Source organism: Ochlerotatus camptorhynchus, unplaced genomic scaffold (genome assembly GCF_037179485.1).
Source record: "Ochlerotatus camptorhynchus isolate MF236.1 unplaced genomic scaffold, CSIRO-AGI_Acam_v1.1 ptg000035l, whole genome shotgun sequence".
Lineage (NCBI taxonomy): Eukaryota > Metazoa > Arthropoda > Insecta > Diptera > Culicidae > Ochlerotatus > Ochlerotatus camptorhynchus.
The window spans coordinates 228,029-248,945 of NW_027040526.1; the positions used below are offsets into that span (position 1 = coordinate 228,029).

Here is a 20,917-nt window from a genome sequence, read left to right on the forward strand (position 1 = left end):
ATCACAAACATGCGAGATCAGATTGCTGCTCAAATTGATAACGCGTTGAAGACCGGTATGGAAGCTATCCGTTTAAATGTAAATGGTACCCTAAAGGAAGCCGTTGGCGGACTTGAAATATTATTAAATGAAAAATTGGAAAATATGACTAGTTCATTTTCGAGAATTATTGCGGACAAAAATTTAGTTGCAATGAATAATAGCAGTGGATCTGGGCCGATTCCCTCTGAAGCGGGTCAAATCCCCGATGGTAATAGTAATAGTCATGACGAAGAGAATTCTACTAATGATAAAGTTAAATGTAGTTTCGCGGATGCTTTGAAAAACGGACAAGGGGACGGTAAAAGTAAGAATATCAGTAAAAATAAAGTTGAAAATGATAAAAGTAAGTTTGAAAGTAAAAAACTGAACAACCGTAAGGCTCGCCCGGTCATTGTGATTAAACCTAAAGAGTCCAAACAAGATTGCGAGGAAACTCGCAAGTTTTTGAAAACAAACCTGGATCCAAAAACACACAAAATTAGTAACTTTAGAAACGGGAAAGATGGCTCCATTATTGTTGAGTGTGCAACAGGATACAATGTAAATGAGGTGAAAAAGGGCATTGAAAGCAATTTGGGTGGAAACTACAACGCTGTTGTTCCCACATCGGTGCCAATGTTAAAAGTGGTGGGCATGAGCGATCAGTATTCCTCCGATGTCTTCATTGACTTCTTAAAAAGTCAAAATGAAGACATCGCAATTAATGATGTAAAAGTAGTTAACATGTTTGAAAATCCACGCTTCACTTACAACAAGTTTAGTGTTGTGATTGAAGTCGATATCGAGACGTATAAATGTTTGTTATGTGCGAAAAAAGTAAATGTAGGGTTTGATCGGTGCTCGATAGTTCCCGCGATTAATGTTTTGCGATGCTTCAGATGTGGAGAATTTGGGCACAAAAGCACGGATTGCAAAAATTGCGAACGATGCTCTAGATGCAGCAAACAACATAGCACCTCTAAGTGTACGTCAACTGTATTGAAATGCGTTAATTGTTTAAAAACTAATAAGGAGCGTAAATTAAATTTGGACGTCAACCACGCAGCATTTAGTTCTAATTGTTTTGTGTATAAAAAACTATATGATCAGAAAAAAAGCAGCTTACATTTCAATAAATAGCAACCAAGTTCCAGTAGTAATGTGAGTAAATTAGAGATTTTATATTTAAATATTGCGGGGTTATCTACAAATTACGTAACATTACGTCAGATTGTAGAAGAAAAACGTCCACTTTTGGTTTTGTTAGCAGAAACACATATTGTAGAAATTGAATCTTTTGATCAGTATAGCATTCCGGGATATAAAGCTGCTGCTTGTTTGTCACATTCGAGGCACACTGGCGGTGTTGCTATTTATGTCAAAGAATCAGTTCAATTCAATATTCGCCAAAACGAAGTTATTGATGGCAATTGGTTCTTAGGCATTACAGTTGAACGTGGCATGAAGATGGGTAATTATGGTGTTTTGTATCATTCTCCCAGTTCAAGTAATCAGCGTTTTATTGAAATTTTAGAGAACTGGTTCGAGACATTTTTAGATTCTAGTAAATTAAATATACTTGCGGGTGATTTTAACATTAATTGGCATGATACTAGCAATTCGAACCATCTGAAGCAATTAGCTGATTTCTTTAATTTAAAACAATTAGTAAGTGAATGTACGCGTATTTCCCGGCACAGTAGAACTTTGATTGACCATGTTTATTCTAATTTTGATTCTGTCAGTTCAGTTACTCAAGCTGATTTGAAAATAACCGATCATGAAACTTTAGTAATTAATTTCTTAGACAGTGTTAACGATAACGATAATTTTGTAAAATTGAAGTGCTGGAGGAAATATTCGAAGCAAGCTGTTTCGAATCTTGTTGAGAGAAGCGTGGATTTTCCATTAGTTACCGGAACTTTAGATGAAGATGCAGCTGTTCTTACTAACGTTTTGAAAACTTGTACCAATAAATTAGTTGAACAAAAGTTTGTTTCTTTGAAAAACTCGAACAGCTGGTACAATTTGGATCTTTTGCGTCTTAAACGTAAGAGGGACAAATGGTACAAAAAGTTTTGTAGATCTAATAGTGATAATCATTGGAATAGGTACACGGTCGCGCGTAATAAATATTCACAATCGATTAAGAAAACTCGATGTGAATATATTCAGAGGAAAATTGATCAGCATCAAAACAACAGCAAAGAGTTATGGAAAATTTTGAAATCTTTGATGAAGCCTAGTAATTGTAAATCGCGGACCATAACTTTTGATGGCATATTAGAACAGTCAGAACAAGTAATTGCTTCTAAGTTTAATGACTATTTCGTCGAGAGCGTTTCACTGATCAATCAATCTATTGAACTGATCAATGAACCGGACGAAATAAAACAGCCGATTAATAGTAATTGTAGATTTGATGGTTTTCACCCAATTACATTAGATGAACTTAAAAATATTTGCTTTTCATTAGGAAAAACGGCTGGAGTAGATAATGTTAATGCTAGAGTTATTCAAGATTGCTTTCATGTCATTCGACACACTCTGCGGGACCTTATTAATCAATCATTGCAATCTGGGCACGTGCCGCATATTTGGAAAGAATCTTTAGTTGTTCCTATACAAAAAGTTGCTGGGACGATTAAAGCCGAAGAGTTTCGTCCCATCAACATGTTGCACACATTAGAGAAAATTTTGGAACTTGTTGTAAAAGGCCAGCTGTTAGAATATTTAAATAGTAACTGTTTGTTGATACCGGAACAATCGGGATACCGGGAAGGCCATTCTTGTGAAACCGCGTTAAACTTAGTGTTAGCTAAATGGAAAGAAAATTTGGAGCATAAAGATACGATTGTTGCTGTGTTTTTGGATCTAAAACGCGCTTTTGAGACAATTTCTAGGCCCTTATTGTTGAGAACAATCAAGCGCTTTGGAATTTCGGGTTCTGCATACAAATGGTTTGAAAGCTATTTATCTGACAGAACACAAAGGACTGTTTTTAATGATTTTGTATCTTGTCCCGTTGACAATGACCTTGGAGTGCCTCAGGGAAGTGTATTAGGGCCCCTTTTATTTATTATGTATATTAATGACATGCGACGAGTTTTACGGTTTTGTGATATTAATCTTTTTGCTGACGATACTGTGTTATTCATTGCAGCTAAAGATTTAGAAGAAGCCGTTTCACGCTTGAATGAAGATTTGCGTTCTCTAAGTAGATGGTTGAAGTATAAACAATTGAAATTGAATATAAGTAAAACTAAATTCATGGTAATTTCGCGGAATCGTGTAGATGATGATGTCTGTGTTGTTATTGATGATGAGACACTTGATCGCGTTCAGGAAATTAAATATCTTGGCGTGATTATTGATGACAAACTCAAGTTCAATTCTCATATTGACAATGTCATCAAGAAAATTGCCAAGAAGTATGGAATCCTATGTCGCTTGAAAAACGATTTAACTATTGGTAGTAAAATACAGTTATACAAATCAATCATCTCCCCTCATCTAGACTTTTGCCCTTCCATTTTATTTTTGGCCAATGAAACACAAATATCGAGATTACAGCGTTTGCAGAATAAAGTAATGCGTTTGATTTTAAGATGTAATAGATTCACTTCCTCAACTTTTATGCTGGACGCTTTGCAATGGCTGTCAGTGAAGCAAAGAATTGTGTTTTTGACTATGGTGTTCATTTTTAAAGTAGTTAACGGTTTGCTGCCTCGATATTTGTGTGATCGGATTGAAAGAGGAAGTGATTTTCATAGATATAACACTAGAAACGCGGATGAAGTAAGAACACCACATCTTTTGAATAATGCTTCACAAAATTCATTATTTTTCAAAGGTATAAATGTTTTCAATTCGATGCCTAGACACATCAAGCGTGCAACTACACTTACAGAATTCAAGAGACGCTGCATTTCACATGTAAAAGCTGTTTATTGAGCAGTTAAATTTTTATGAATGGATAAATCATGTATCTTGACAAAGTTATCTCTAACGGATTATTTTGTATGGAGACTGTCATATAGACATTTTAGTAATTGGTGTAGCATATACAAAAAACTACATTGTTTGCCTCGATGGTGATGATGGATTTTTAGTTTTTTAATTTTGTAGTAGTAATAGTAAAAATAGCTTTGAGTAGTCTACGATGGTTTGAGCCTCGCGCGCGGAATACAGGTATAAATGACTAATACGTGGAAATTGTGGCAAAAGCCTTGAATTAGTAAAGGGTTGGCTGGAAGTCGTTTCCTTGGATATAGTCCTGGCACTGCGGAAGCTTAAACGTGTAAATCCCAGGTCACGTGTAAATGGAAGTATTGTCGAGGACTATACTTGGACTTTTGATAACTAGTTACACCTTTGAATGTTTTTGGTTGATGCCTATAGCATATTTAACAGGACATTTATATCTGTAATTGTAACCAGCTCGATTTTGTTTGCAAACCTGGTTAAAATGTTTATATTTAATTATCTTAAAGATAACTCGTCCAGCTCAAACCTTTGTAGGGGTAAGAGGTGGGACCATCATCATCATCATTAACTTGCTACTCCTTAAAAATACCTCAATATAACATATTCTCCTAGATTGGAATTCTATAGCATAACATAAACCTAATGGTTGTATCTTAGCATTTCGTAGTCCAAATTGAGAGCGTTATGTTATATTTAAGCTCTATAACTAGCTTGCTGGTTTTATTCGGTACAGTGAATCAAAACAAAACAAAAACCATGACCACCTGTCAAAAAGTCAACATTCCAAGCGATCCTCCTATTTTCGCTTGTAATCAAAATGTAAGAAATGCTTATTGGATCCACTAAAAGCTTTTTCAATACAAGGTTTAAAGCCGTGATGTCAATACTGGCCATCTCCAAACGGATTTAGTGAAACTGTCGGCGTTGCTTTAAGAAGGGTTCGTCGATCTTTCGGAAGTGTATCGGAAAGCCGCTTGTTCAATATTTTTAAGAGCTCCTTCACCGCACTGTGCCTTATGTAGGGATCGTATAACTGTAGTTCCTCCAGGAGTTTCATATTGTCGATCGTCTCATCTTCATCGTGTTCAGAAGCACTGAAGGGGTTTTCATTTCATATATCTGAATAGATTTGTTTTTTATAATGACAAAAAATTTCAGAGTATTTTTTGTTGTAGCAGTATATTTCTTATCTGTGAATCTTAGGCCTCTGATAAAGATGATAGTTGTAATGAAGCTTTAATGAAGGTCTAAGACTGCTTCAAGTTTTATATCGGTCATAAAAAGTGTACCATAAAACATAATTGTATGTTTTGTTTTGGTTTTATTCTTCAGTTATAAGTAGTGATGCAGAACCACCTTACAGCTACCGTTAAAACTATGAAGTCTGAGTTTTAATTTAGTAGTCATAAAACAGTTTTATAGACGACTTGACGGCCTGATTTTATGACAAGCACACAAAACCGTAATACAACCACAGGCTGGAAGGGATGCTATGATAAAACAATGATAAAATAAGAATAAATCTTCCAAGCATTTAGATTGTTACTTGGGATTGTTGGGATGCATTTGGACTCATTATTATAGTGCGTCGTGCCCCTTTGTTGTAGAGCATTTTTCCCCAGCATGGGTGCATTTTGCCCCGATTAGAGGCATTTCCAGATTATTTTATCATTTTTTAAAATCAATTTTTTTAAGGTATTTTTTTTTTCAATTTTTTATGTATGTTGCGATTATAAATAACTAAATAATGCTTAAGAGAATCTAGGTGCTACGTGATATTAACTGTTGCTTTTAATTTTAATGGGAAAACACCTTGGTTTCCTTAAATGGTGCATTTTACCCCAGTAACCCCTGTATGGCTCGACACAGGTACAAATAAAATGAAAAGATGCATTATTATTTCTTTGATAGAAATTATTTCTTTCATTAACATTACAGCAGATCACTAGTGGCGATAAATACACTATGTTATAGGTTGTTTCACTTATATCTTCGGTTTGGTTGGCTTGAAAAAGGATAAAATTCTGATTGGGGATGGTCTGTCTAATGCATTGAGTTTTCAACTTATCGATATCACCCACTTCCTAAAATGTGCATCTAAAAGATTTTTCTGTGTGTGGCATCGACAAGAATGAGATCTAATGATCAAAAAAAGCTTGATTTAAACCAAGTGACTACCAGTGTTTCTTTCGCCACTACAAGTAAATAAGTATTTACCAGAACTTCTATCACCAGGAGATAAAATTAAATCATGCTTGAAGTATACCACAAATTGTCCACAATACATGGTGGTCTGTGCCACTACACAGTGTCCAAACAGTGAAAAACGTGATCTCGTGGAATTACTCCTGAACCATTTATTTTAGGTAAATAAATAGTGTCTTAGGATAAGTTTCTAGGCTTGAACAACCCTATTTTAGGACGGTACCCGTTAGTTGATTTCCCCCCCTAAATGTGGAACACATTTTTTGTTTTAAGTTGAAGACAGGTGTACGAGAAAGGCAAAAATGTGTATCCTCCACCCAGCACAAAATATACTAGTACTGAAATTTCCTTTTTATGAGAAGTTCTACTGACTGGAGCCGGATTGGAGTGTGTGCCATAAAATTTCGATAATCTTAAATTTTAATCCGTAAAAAAGACACCACTCTGATGCATGAGCATCAAGAACATCCCTGAATTATAGCATCCAAATGTCACAACAAACTTTCCACTGTCGGAATGAAGGGTTTTCCACCATGTCAAACATGTTCCAATAATAACGCCCGAGCATGCGCCTTTCTAATTTCCAATGCTTCCATCTCCGATCACTGCAAGGCGCTATTCGAGCCAAACCCATCGCCATCATATGGCACCGTTCGTCAGTACTAGGGTCGGAAAATACGGCCCCGTCAGTCTGTAGTGAATAGCGATACGTTACTGATCGGCCAAACGCGTCGTATTCCGAGATAGGCCGTACATTCGCGACCTGCCCTACAACAGGCAGAACAACGGTCAGGGTGCGCCGCTGTGCGGGGACTTACTTGTGGCACCGTGGGTTTGTGTAGGTGTGAAAGCATTCCACCCGAAAGAGCCTCTGAAACGATGTGCCCTGTGGGGTGAAATGGCTGTGGAAAAAAGCAGTGCACCAATGGGAGGGCAAGATTTTGCTTAGCCTGCTTGCTCGTACCTACGTTGTTCGGTGTAGTGAATTATGTCAAATTATTGTCGTTACTAGTAGGCCGAGTACAGAGTTCATGTTTGTACGAATCGCTTACAAGGGAAAGCGTACAATTGCAATGGATATAATGCGGATTACTTCATGCTGGATACAGTCACAAGGATACGGATAGCAATCGATGGGATTTTCTAGTAAAAAAGCAGCAGTGATTTTGGGCTGCTAGGCGACCGTGGATTTACAGTTTGCGAATATTGATTTATGGATGCCTCCGTGGAAAGAACACCACAAGGATATATAGAAAAGGATACATGTACGTGCAAGGAATGAGAGCACGACGTCTGTGTGGTGTGTTTGATACTGCCAAGTGAAACGATGCTATGAAGAGAAAAGAAAATCCATACCAAGGCACACAAAAAAAGGTTAAAATGTTATTGAGCATGTCAGAAGTGCAAGAGCTTCAGGTGGAATGAGAGATAGTGAAACCAGAGTGGTACGGTGGAGTCTTTCAGTGATTAGTGAGAGTAAATGATAGATTAATTGCAGGATGAGTGGTAATCAAGCGTAAATCAATCGAATTACTATCTGATGGGATCGGTTCAATTCACTTTCCGTCGGGAGTGATTCCAAGAAGTTCAAAACAAAGAAAAATACTACTCTGTTAGTGCGATGTCCTTCGTCAGGTGACCAATCAGTGCTTGTGTGGAGAGAAGAAATCCTAGAAAAATGAAAATGTCACGATTCACGAGTAGATGTGATAATGATGCAGTAGAGTGTTAAACGTGCGAGATAGAGAGAAGAAAAAAGTAATTCCATAAAGAGAAGAACGGATGATTCTTCCAAGTGTAAAAATGCCGTCAATGATCAAGTAGCGTGACCAGCATAAACATGTTGATATCACTGGTATTAATAATTCCCCTATTCACCCCGATTATATCCGGCGGTGGAGGTGATGAAAATGATTCCGTAAAGAAGACGACTTCGCGCGTTGTGCATATTAAATACGGTTCGGTGTCTGGTACTATCGAACATTTGGATGGGAGACATCTGGACCCGGTGGAAGCGTTTCGGGGGATTCCCTATGCTTCGCCCCCGATCGGTAACCTTCGGTTCATGCCACCGGTTACAGGTGCCCTCTGGTCCGGTGTGAAAAAGGCAGAAAGGTAGGAAATTCCAACGCCCAAATCGATTTGGATCAATTTTTCTACATTAACCATAATATGGACCTGATTTCAACGGTGAAACCTTTCTTCCACAGGTTCAGTCCAGTCTGCCCACAACGTCTTCCAGACATTGCCAACGAAACTGCGGCGCTGGAGCGAATGCCTCGTGGTAGATTAGAATATTTAAAACGACTCTTACCACACCTAAGAAATCAATCAGAAGATTGCCTGTACTTGAATATCTACGTCCCAACCCAAGGTAAAGAAGCGAACATAGGGGACTGCAAATTGAGTTATCTTACCTCAAACTCTCGCCAGCAAAAACAGCACTTCTTTCTTGCCAGTTAGGTTAAGGGTCGATTATTTTTTCCCGCTTCGTTGTACATTTTTACATGGGTGGAGCCAAACGGGGCAATACGGAGAAGTAAATTTTCCATTTATTAGATAAAATACCTGTCGGAATTGCACTAGCCACCCGGACGTCTGAGTGACTTTCAGTGCTTTGAAGACAATAAGCTGATTCTAAGAATGTTGATTTCCAGAAATTTCGCAGATTATATACAAGGAAAATAAAAGATAAACATTTTTGAGATTTGTGAATGTCGATTCAACAAAAACAACCAAATTAATGGCCAATAACTGGTCCCCCATTTAAGTGATTTTTCTGTTTTTTATAAGGATCAAAAAAGAAGAAAGAGAATATAAAGATATTTGCAATGTCAGTTTTCTTAATGATCATTGCAAGAGCAAATTTTCATTACGTCGAAAGTAACAAAGGTAAACAAAGTCGAGCTATCAGTGTCAATCGATTCTCCTGCTATTACACTATATACTGTCCGAATATAGGATCACCTCCCATTTTTAAATTTATTTACCAGTCAAATTGCTTTTTAACGTAATCACCTTCCGATCAAAATAGTTTTCGATGTTACTTAAGTCACCCAATTTCTATGGAGATGCCGTTTGTCTTAAGTAACAGCGCTGAGAAACCCGTGAAAAGTGTACGTTCGTCGTTTCGCTTTCTCATTATTAAAGTGAATTAATCGAACTGTTTGTTGCTAAGATGATTTCGGTGGTCCTAAAATGATGAATGGGCTGCAAGTAAGGAGACGTAATTGATAATTCTCCCGAATATCCTGGTAAATACACTTTGGCTTAAGTAACAATAGGGGCCACCAAATGACGTATAATAACTTTTGACTCAAAAACCAGTATTTTTTTAGCATGAAAGCTAGCGATTTGCATTTGTATGATAAAAACCCTGCTTACTACGTTAAACATTGCTATCACTATGAGATTATATGTGTTTAATTGGAAATAGGAATAACTTTTCGGTCATCAAAACAAAACTTTATTTTTCTCGGATTGGTGCGAATGTTACTTACGACATAATGAAAATTTGCTCTTGGTTGAGCCTTTTTTAGATAAGCTGATTAATTTATTGCAACAATTGCCCTCAAGTAGAAAATAATCGAAAATGTCTTTTTCATGCCTTTCGATGGTGAAATTCACAGGTTTGGGTAATTTTGTAATAAAATCTACTAGTTTTAAAATAAATATTTATAAGCGATCCCGACATTTCATTTAAATGTTGAAATTGATTGATTAAGGTAGCTTTGGTATGCTAAACTGATTTTTGGTGATAAAATTTACCCAAACTATGTATTTTTACTTGTAGGGTGGTACTAAAATAATGTAATCTGGTATTTACAAAAAATAAAATATCAAAAATGTTTATGATTTATTTACAATTTGTAAGTGAAATTCAATGTTTTCATAACACGGAACATACTAAAATCAAAATGATACCATTCATAATTATTTAATACATGATAGTACTCGATACATATATACATATATCTCAACTATGCATAATTATTTAATACTCCGGGAATATTGAAAAACCTACGTACTAGTGTGTATCGGAAATCGGCGCCGTTGGTGTAGTGGTAAGCGTGATTGCCTCTCACCCCAGCAGGCCTGGGTTCAACCCCAGTCGGAGCCGGCGGGATGTTCTGAGGCATAACATCTCTAATCATTACGCCTTCCTTCGGAAGGGAAGTAAAGCCGTTGGTCCCCGGTTCATGAGTTGATGGGTCGATATGCAGGGTCCAGGTGTGGGAGCTGCCTCCCTGGCATCGGTAGCATTGGTGCTCAGCACGGAAAACAAGATCGACGGTAAACAAATCAAGAATAAAAAAAATAGTGTGTATCGAAAAGAAAACGCTTTGAACAGCAAGTAAGGTGGGGCAAAAGATGGACCGGTGTTGAAAAACTTAAAAAAATCAAAACTGCAAGCATTTGGAATCAAACTAATATCATACACAGGATCCCTCGATCAAGGTTCATAGCTTTCTCTTACAGATTTTGATGATTTTCAGTCCATTCGTAGCTCGTAGCGGAAGAGTGTACAAAACGAACTTTCCAAGTTCGTTTCCACAATGATTTAAAAGTGTTTGCTGTCGTTCGCTCTATTGATAGTTGTTCACTAGGTTATGGTATTTTTTGTGTGCGCTTTATTCTTTCCTTGCAGTCGGTCAGAACTTTTTGCCATCGCCGTTCGTTTTAAGCAATAATTTCAATATGTGCGAAATAAAACACACTTTGTATTTTGCTTATCCAAATGGCTCAGCGAGTTCTACGATGGGCAAAATTGCATCTTTCATGAAATTATTGGACGCATATGCTGTTGACAATGATCGCCACATATCGCATTGCGAAGGAAAATCATTGTATCTGCAGCAAGGATGCCTTATACCTTGATGCGGGGACCATGTTTAATATTTTCGTGTGTACGATTTGCCACCGGAGCTAATAAGCGATAAGGATCTTACGTTGGTACTAGGAAATGCGCGAAAGTGAAGCGTTTCATCCAGGAAAAATTTCCACCAGAGTTGGGCCTGAATATGCATACAAGTGTAAGAGGTATTTACATGGTCTTGGGAAAGAAGAATCGCTTCATTTCCTCAATCGGAAGAGGAAAATATTCTATTCGCGAATAAAGATAAATGCTTTCTTTGTTAGGTAGAGGCATTTACATTCATTTACATTCATTTACATTCATTTACATCTAACTTTTTTCATCATCAGAATTATGTAAAATAATGTAGATAACGTTTGTAGGTTTTGATATCAACTATAACTTTTGTCAAAGACTCAAATCTGTATCTTTTAAGCATGACGAACTAGAGTGGGCAGAACTTGTTATTGTTTATCAGTGAATGAAATTTACATTCACTGGAAAACAATGGTGCTTCCTATTCGCTCTGGTTCATAATTTATAAAAGATAAAGATTTGAGTTGTTCCCATAAGTTATAGCTAATATTAAAACATACATGCATCAATTTATGGAATTCTGGTAATAAAAAAGTTAATGTCAAATGAATGTAAATGAATGCATGAAATGAATGTAAACGATTTTCCATGCCTGGGTGGAGGACCAGCGAATGAATTTCTTCTCTCAAACAGAAGGTCTGCAAGCAACCGGAAGAAGGAAAACGAAAGGATGAACAGGGACAAAGTAAAAAATCAGAGCAGTACATACGTTAGTGTAGCGGCTATAAGCACTTTGGACAGCAACAATCATAACGAGGAAGTAATCAAGGAATAGCATAAGGAGGTGGTAAAAATGGACGTGGTGGCCCTGGAGACCAGAGCCCTAAAGTCGGAATCCAAAATGAACATAAGGCGGATCTTACGGCACGCGAGGCGATGGAGAAGAAAAGGAGATTGGAAGAAATGAAAAAAGATTGGTGAAAAAATCAAAAGTCAATAATTCGGATATACGCAACGAATCCTGCATCGCATTGTCTGCTTCTCATCAGCGATTTTATGCTATCGCAGTAAACGTAGCTCTCGTTATGACAAATACAGTTAGGGTTTTTGATCTAATTTCCGTCCTATTAAGAACATCCCGTTCATAACGTGTCTTTTTTGAACGGATTGTTACAAAAAAAGGAATGTATCTATTAAAGACGACTCTAAATTTACTTACCATTTGATGAGTACCATTTAATTCCATTAAAAAGTTATAAATTTCTGTATTTTATAGCAATTAATTCACTGCCTACTTTTTCCAATTTCGTCCTATGCGTTTTAAATCCGTCCTACAAACATTTTCTTCGTCCACACCAAAAACTACATTAATGTTTACAAACGCAGTGTACGCGTATTAGTGCATAACGTCATCAGAAATGTCATCCGTGTAAAAATCTCTCAGCCGACAATCGTTTTTTTCAAAAGGTCTATTTTGGATTCGAAGGAATGCCGGATATAAATGAAAATGAAAACTATACATTTTTTTTACTTTATTTTTTAGATTGATAACTTAATTTTATTAAAAATTATTTTAGATTATACGATTTGGTTTTAATTTAGTCCATTGGAAGTCCATTGACATGGAAAAAATGTGTTTACATGATATAACATACATTTACTGTTTTTTACGCGGATTCCGGAATTAACACATCTGTCTTTATTTGCTCAGCTAGGTTTAATGAGAAACGCTTTTTAAGCAATATTGTTTTTGTTTTCCCAGGTTTATACTACGTGGATTTTATAATTTATATGGTTTTCAGAGTTTACACGTTTTTTAAAGGAATTTCTGGAATTATCCCGGAGTTTTTACACGGCACGTATGATCCCATAAAAACCGACTCCAGTTTATATTTTGATAAAGAAAAGCTTCTAGTTTGTACAGAAACATGTTTTCGTACATTCTGCTCATTCATCAGCTTTAAGGCCCGAACACAATGATAGCGGAAGCAGAGCTCCAGCGAAAAAGCCCGATTTGAGTAAGTCAATGAGTGACATTGGTAGCTACGGTGGCTGAGCACGTATGCAGGAAACACGACTTGCGAAGATAGCCATCATCCAGCCAACGTTTTTCCCAAAAGTTGATAAAAAAAATAGCGGTGCCGGTGGTGTAGTGGTAAGCGTAATTACCTTTCACCCCAGCAAGCCTGGGTTCAATCCCAGTCGGCGCCACCGGGATGTTCTGAGGCATAACATCTCTGATCACAACTTCCTTCGGAAGGAAAGTAAAGCCGTTGGTCCCCGGTTCATGAGTTGATGGGTCGATATGTAGGGTTCAGGTATCGGAGCTTAACGTTCAGGGTAACTAAGAGCGATCGACATACACGCTTCTTCAGCTTACTCACCGGGTACCGTACTCAATTTCGGCTGATGCATTAATCTGTAAAAATATGAGTAAACGAGAAATGTCACACTGAGTGAAAGCTACTCATTCATTCAATTCCGGGACTTAGAAAAAAATGGCAGCCGTGTCGGAGAAAACGCTCTGAGAAACGGAAAAATTGTAGTAAAACACCGGCCGAAATGTATTAAGCTAAGTAGGAATTGCATGCGGAGACGGTTTTCAGTCGTCTTCAGCTCCAGTTAAATGAATCTGGAGCAGGCAATTTCCATTAAAAAAAAAAAAAAAAAAAAACTTCCCGTCTGAAAATATCACAGAGTGTTACATTCAAAGTGTTTTTTTATGTTACTTCATACGCGAAGTTAACGATTTTCAGAGTTGGTTGGAAATGCTAACATGAAGCTTTAGTGTGATGATTTATTAGCTAGAGAATGATCTTTAGAAGAGGGTAGGTGGATAGTTCCGTTAGAGTACGGCAGTATGAAAATTGAATAGAAGTTGAAAATGAGCGAAGGGCCTGTGGACTTGGAGACATACTTCAAGTCCCCGCGTACATCGTACGGGCTAGGCAAAAATGTGCGTCTATCTTGTAAACTGTCGCTTTAATGGCCCTTCGCTCATTTTCAACTTCTATTCAATTTTCATACTGCCGTACTCTAACGGAACTATCCACCTACCCTCTTCTAAAGATCATTCTCTAGCTAATAAATCATCACACTAAAGCTTCATGTTAGCATTTCCAACCAACTCTGATCACAGAGTGGTTTTGACTCACTTTGCGTGAGAACGTCGTTTACTCAAAAGTGAGTAAAAGTGCTCCTACTCACGTTTGAGTAGCCATATTTCCCGCTGAAATGAGCATGTTCGACTCAATTTTGAGTTTTTGCGAGTTAACGTGTAGAACGAATCCAATGGAAACAATTTATTCCCACGGTAGATTCAACGAAGTAGTGTCCATCAAGTACTTATGAGCTGTTCACAAACTATGCCGTAACTCACTGACCCGTAACTCCATAAGAAGAGTGTTACACATTGATGAGAGAGAGGGAGGCGGTGCACAATAATGTCACGTGTAATATTATTTCACGTGGGGGTTACGGGTCGTTACGTTACACTATAATTTGCGACCAGCCCCTTAAGTAAGTGAATACTATTAGACTCTATTGAATAAATTGACTCATGTAAGGGATTTCGACAAGACGATGGCAAGAGATTGAAACAACTACAGACCTCATAAGCTGACGCATCATGTGTAACAATTTATGCCAAATTGAGAGATTTAGGTAGTTGGGTAATAAATAAAAACAAATGAAAATTTCGACGATAACAATTTATTTATTTAGAGATTATAATTCTGAATCATTAGATTATCAACTGTTGTGCTGTAATTAGGGCTTCTTCGTATGTTTCTTTTATATCTCTGACATGTTCGATTCCTTTCACGATATCAGCACGCATTTTGCGTGGTTTTCTGATCTTTTTAGTCTCATTTTCTTTTAATTTTTGTTCCAATTTAATTTTCCTTGCCTCCTTCTTCTGTAGCTTGGCTTCTTCTCTGTCTGCTTTTCTTTTCAATGCAAGTTGCTGCCTTTTTCTCTTCTCTTCTTCAATCAGTAGTTTCTTCCTGTACCGAATCTCTGACTTTTCAATCCGTTGCCTCGCAGCTTTTTTTTTTCATATTTTCAGCCAATTCCAATTCCCTCAGACGTTCTGCGGCTGTCAACACAGCGTAGGATTTTTGTTTATAGTTGCGATGGAATGATGCACGTGATGGTGTTTTCGGGCATTGTAAGAAATTCGTTAGTGTTCCAGCCATAGGACTAACGCATCTCAGCATATCACCTGTAAATAACAATACGGAAAAGTTTTAAATCCTTCATAGTAAATATTTGATTCATTTTATAATTGATTTTTTATATCTCTATTAAGGAGACTTTAAGCCCTGACAATTGAAATTCATGTATGAATAGTCAAACTTAGTTTAGCTTCAAACGTCAATTTATCTAAATTACAAGCTCGCCTACACAAACATACACTTTCACAGGATGGATATACTTCACCCTTCCAATCGAACATGGCTCGAGTAAATAGTCAAATCAACTTAAGTAATTTGGTTATCCATACCTTCAAACATCAATTTATGTAAGCGTAAACCACCGTCATATAGGACATAACTACTTTAGTATTTACGTCAATTTGATTATTTTCTCGAGCTACATATAACATTTTCAATTTACTGACATTCCGGTCTTTTGTGTCATAGTGTAGTTCGATTGAGACGGATTTTGATAATTCGATTGGAACTTCGTGGTGTAAGACGTCCACACTTTTACTGAAGGGCATGGCCCTAATGTTGGTGTTAGTTTTTCAGAAATTACAGGTATTACGTTGTTAGTTTACGTGGGCGAGCGTGGGCGTGATAATTTATACTTGAATTATACATTTAATTTAGGGATCTTTGGCATTAAAGTTTTGTGTAGTTTCCCATATATAAACTTACTTTCCAGCGAGGATGTTAATAAATCGGCTCCTAATTCATCAGCTTGATTATAGATTTTGCTGCCAAATAGTTGGTATGCTGCATGAAAAATTTGATCAGGATTAGAACAACTTGTTTAGCTGAAAAATTGATGAATATACATACCAATGGTTTCCAAATCAATCATATTCCCCGATGCTTTGTTGACAATAGTTTGGTCATTTTCAGTGTTATTTAGCATATATAATCCTTCATCAATGATATCCGACGTAAATACGGAATTCTCAAAGCTTTCATTGTAAGTATCAGTCGTATCGTTCAATACAATCGTATCCGAAGCCATCTCAATACCAGCTACTTTGTCAACAATGATTTGGTTACTTTCGGTGCTTGTCTCCATGCATGATCCTTCTTCAACGATTTCTGAAGTGACTACAGGTTCGTCAGTGGTTTCATGGTAAGTATCAGTCGCATCTTTGAATGCATCGATGGTGGCGAGTGAGAATCTATCATCTGATTTGCTCAAACTCAAAATGTGCTCATAAATATAGGACAGCACTTTGTCCTCTTGAGGCATGTTTCCTGATTCCTCTGAAAGATAAAGACTAATTTTTGACTGCCCCAGCATTTCCACTGCCTGATTTATAACATCCTGTGGAACTAAAACATGGGTTTCTAAAGTCGCCTTCCAGTTCGATGGGCATGATGATGCTATCTGGGTCTCCATATACTTCCCGTGAGAGCTTACGGTTTCGGTACACAAAAAGTGACTCTCCTCTGTTGAACTGTCATCTGCTGTTGGAAATTTTGAATCAGAATCCTTCGTTGCAAAATCTTCGCCACCGTTGATCAAATTAACTTCTTGATTTTCAGTGCTTTTTGCTATGCACTTAGAAAAGTTCACTGCGTCAGGATTATAAGGGACCAACCCACATGCAGAAAACCCATTAATGATCGTTAATTTCTTGAAAGACTCAGCCATAGTTTTCTCGAGCAATGGCCCAAAAGTGACCAGTGTCATCTTTTCTGAGATGTGATTTGATCGCCAAGCATCAAGTGTTTTGCCCCAATTGATTTTGTGTGGCCTAAAGATGGCGACATCTGCTGGCTGAAGTATCCTGGTTGCATTTGGATACAGGGCGATCAATATAATCCCCAATTGATAACATGTATCCGCAGCCTCCAGCGCAATGTGAGAACTGTGTCCATCAACGAAAAAGATAATCGGGAACTTCGTTCCTCTCTTAATCAGTGTAGGGTGAAAAATCTTTTTGATGTACATGATAAAATTATGGGTATTCATCCATCCATTTTCAGATGAGCCCAATCCCCAATCACCGGGGAATGATCGAAGTACATCGCGGCTGAATCGTTTTCGGGGTAGAATGACATCAGGCGGAATTACAAACCCATCGGCAGAAAACGAAAACATAACTGTAACGTTAAGTTTACTGCACGTTGTTTCTACAAACGAAACGTTTTTATTTCCTGCTGTTCCGATTACTTGATTTGGCACTGGGTTGAGGCTAAATCCAGTCTCATCTCCGTTGAGGATCCTCGTCGGGTCATTCAATATGTCCGTCAATTTATTGTCTTCGAGGTAATTATAGACCGACCGGAACCAGTTCCTTATATCTTTCTCCGAAACTTTGGAGCTTGCCGCCGTCACATACTCAGGAGTCCTTATGCTCAGCTCAGGGTGACGGTTCACGAACAGTTTGAACCATGTTTTTCCTGTAATGTAAACAACAACATTTCAGCACATCTAAATAATGGGTTTCTTATGAAAAATCAATTACCGGGAATGTTGTCATTGAACGGAGTTGATCGAGGAAAGGACTTTAAGTAGCTTTGAATTTTGTACTTCAAACAGCTCTGCGTTAAAGGAAATCTTTTCCTTTCCATGGTTTGCAGCCATCTGACAATATCTTTTTCTTCTTGTGTGGAAAACACTGTATATGGTCCTCTTGTGCCTTTATGCTTATACTCTTTGCTTAGACGATACTGGAGTATTCCGCATTGCTTTGCCGCAGAATATATTGAAGCCTTGTGGCTTCGTTTGTCAGTAAGCGCGACAAGAAGCAAAGATTCAGTGTACGGCTGTTGTTTCGACTTCCGGGATTTACTCGAACAGACGGCTGCTCTCAAGACAGGTGTTGTCGTTGGACCAACCATGGCATATATTGGACTACTCAGTGTTGCTGTTGTATTAGTTTATGTGCGAAAAAAGAAAAAAAAAAAATATGATGATGTTCATCGCAGCAGCGGTTAATTTACAATAAGATACAATTTAAGCAAATCAATAATAAAAAATCATAGAACGAAAAAGTGACTTCCAATCAAATTGGCGTATGAGACAAATTAATAGGAAAAACTTAATGCTTTTCAGGAAAAAAGTACACGGCATTTTTTGATAATTTTTGTTTGCGTTAAAAAGACTCCTTACACCTAAAAGTTCTTTTTCGGGCAAACATCTTCAACAAAAAATTTAAACAATAAGTTGCAATATTTGCCCGCAAGTATTTGTTCTATCGATCGAAGAATCACTGTTTTTCGTACCTGAGCACTGAAATGATAAATCCAGCGGTTCTACATCCGAGCACACCGCCCTTGTTATTTGATCCAGCACCTCCTGTTCCTCCACCTCCATTGGTTCCTGGACATCCTCCTTCGTGAAACGTATCTGCCAAATAAAGAACAGTTGTTTTTAGTTTTCACAATAAGTAAATAAAAATTTATTCCTTATCATGATAAAACAGCAATCGATTCACGTTAATTTTCGTCTGCACTAAGGCTAGCGGATGATAGATTAGCAAGCAACAGCTGTGGCTAGCAAAATGTGTGGCAGTTTTGAAACTTCCTCTGTCCTACGCACGGCTCCTCCGTATGTCAATTATATGACGTAGCAGAATTTGTTTACGGAATATGGGTCAGTAAAAACAAGACTGTGCAATCTACCAAACCTAAGATGAATCTCACTGCCTTTTTACGGCTGTGACAGGAGCGCACTGATTAACCAAAAGGGCCTACACGGTAAGAAAAAAGTACCCAAATTTGAGTTCCTTTCACTCATCACGTGGCTTCCGTGGGGCTAGGTAAAATTAAGTTAAAGAAGAAAACTCAATTTTGAGTAATCCTGATCATGAATCCACGTTTACCAAGTTGACAAAAAAATAATAAAACGGAGCAGACTGGAACCGAACCATGGACGTTGAGATTACGGGGCCTGTGTGTTGACCACTCTTCTATCAACGCTTGTGAAAATGAAATGGTTGAAGGCGCATAAAAGCAACCTCAATGAAAATAAACTTATATTTGAGTTCATTTATTATTACTCAATAGTTGAGTAAATTTTAACCAACGCCGCTTTTCTGATTCACTCAACGGCGGACCTCAAATGATAGAACCCAACGTTTTTTTTTAACTTAATTTTGAGTATTTTTTCTTACCGTGTAGGCAAAACTTTAATTGGCCTGATTTAAGTTTGTTGTTAATTATAAAGCACAACATTTGTCGTAAATTTCAGCCACTATCCTTCATTTTTATGCTATTTATTATTTGGGTTTGACTATTGTGGTACATGAAACGTGTAAAATTGAATAATCATCCATTGAATCAGTTGTCATAAAAGCTCCATTAATGTATTGCAATTAGAAACATGATACGCCCTGTAAGAATATTTATCTACTAGACCCTTTTGAAAAAAGGAGTCACTGATGGTGGTAAGCTCTAACCGGTGTTATCCTCGCATTCAATCCTGATCAAGAATATCATACTGCTTTGACGTCGACATCAGAGTTAATCAACACGACTCTAAGCAAACATTTGGCAGATCATTCAAACATAGTCGGTATTTAAAGTTATTCCGAGATGGAGCTTACCGCCATGAGAAACACTCACACAACAAATTTGTGTACGTACACGAAAAAGTGATGGCAAATACAATAAATTAAATATATTTTGTGTTTTTTAGTATCAATCTGTCTCAATGATCGCAATTTGAGTTTAGTAAATGTTGTTAAGGTATTTCAATATTACAATTTATGTTGGATCTTATAATACAAAATAACAGCAGAAAAACAACTTTCGGCCATATAAGTGGGTTATTCCAATTAAAAAAAAAATAGAAATTTCTCGTGCTAATTATGCTACCCATCAATCTGGCACCAAGGACGTCGATATAGTTGTTTTGATCGAAGAAAATTTTCGGATGGACCGTTACCACCACACATCGCTTATTGAGCAGAGAAATGAAGCACTTTTTGATTCAGTGATTTGTTTGCACTTCCTCTTCTGTCTGTGACATGAATGTAGTACATTTTGCCATCAAGCATTCGTCAGCTGCTTATGCTGACATCATACTGTTTGACAAATTTTTACAAACATATTTAACCAAATATATGTATTTGACGAAATATTAAGTTTGTATTTGTCATTCAATTTATTTGTCACTTCTCAAATAGTGTGATGGCCTTTTTATGTTTTGTAAAACATGTTTGCTGAAAACAGCCAAATAATTTATTGATTGAAATTATTGAGTAGCAAACAACACCGCATCTCTTGCTGTGATCGATTTATGTAATTTGACACATCTTTTCAAATGTATTTTTGATTGAAAAGCATAATATTTCACACGAATTTTATATGATAAATCGAGCTGTTATTTAGGGTCCCTCCCAGATCCCGAACCGGTTCCCCTGAAATCTGTTTCAGAACAAATAAATTGGAGAAATGGATTTACTCGATGCAAACAAATCGAGGTGAGAGGAATTCATGGGACTTCTCGGATAGTTTCTTTAACTTTACTGGGATTGAAGGAACTTCATAGAACCCGAAGCTTCCCATGATTAACATGGATTAACATCCTCAATGATAACATCCTCCACTTTGAACTGCATGACCCTCTGGTTAAGCATTTTTTTAACTAGTTCGTTTATTTGGAAGGCTCAATCGC

At 37.2% G+C, this 20,917-nt stretch overlaps 2 protein-coding genes across 3 annotated transcripts in view; one reads left to right on the forward strand and one right to left on the reverse strand.

Moving 5' to 3' along the window:
* The first annotated feature begins 6,946 nt into the window (after positions 1-6,946).
* The window catches only part of Nlg3 (Neuroligin 3), a 199,656-nt gene continuing 185,685 nt past the window's right edge, over positions 6,947-20,917 (forward strand). For both annotated transcript variants that reach the window (XR_010518351.1, XM_065231927.1), the window contains exons 1-2: positions 6,947-8,328; positions 8,424-8,587. Coding sequence is in view for 1 of the 2 variants with exons in the window: in XM_065231927.1 (XP_065087999.1) it covers positions 8,054-8,328; positions 8,424-8,587 (439 nt within the window). In the remaining variant the exon portion in view is untranslated. The remainder of the gene's footprint in view (positions 8,329-8,423; positions 8,588-20,917) is intronic.
* Positions 16,100-17,395, reverse strand: LOC135709474 (uncharacterized). The gene has a single exon (XM_065231841.1). It carries the CDS (start codon positions 17,393-17,395, stop codon positions 16,100-16,102), a length of 1,296 nt encoding a protein of 431 aa, XP_065087913.1.

What these genes read in the sequence shown, in the direction of transcription:
- LOC135709474 (XM_065231841.1), bottom strand. Translation starts at nt 17,395, where the DNA reads ATGTTTTCGTTTTCTGCCGATGGGTTTGTAATTCCGCCTGATGTCATT.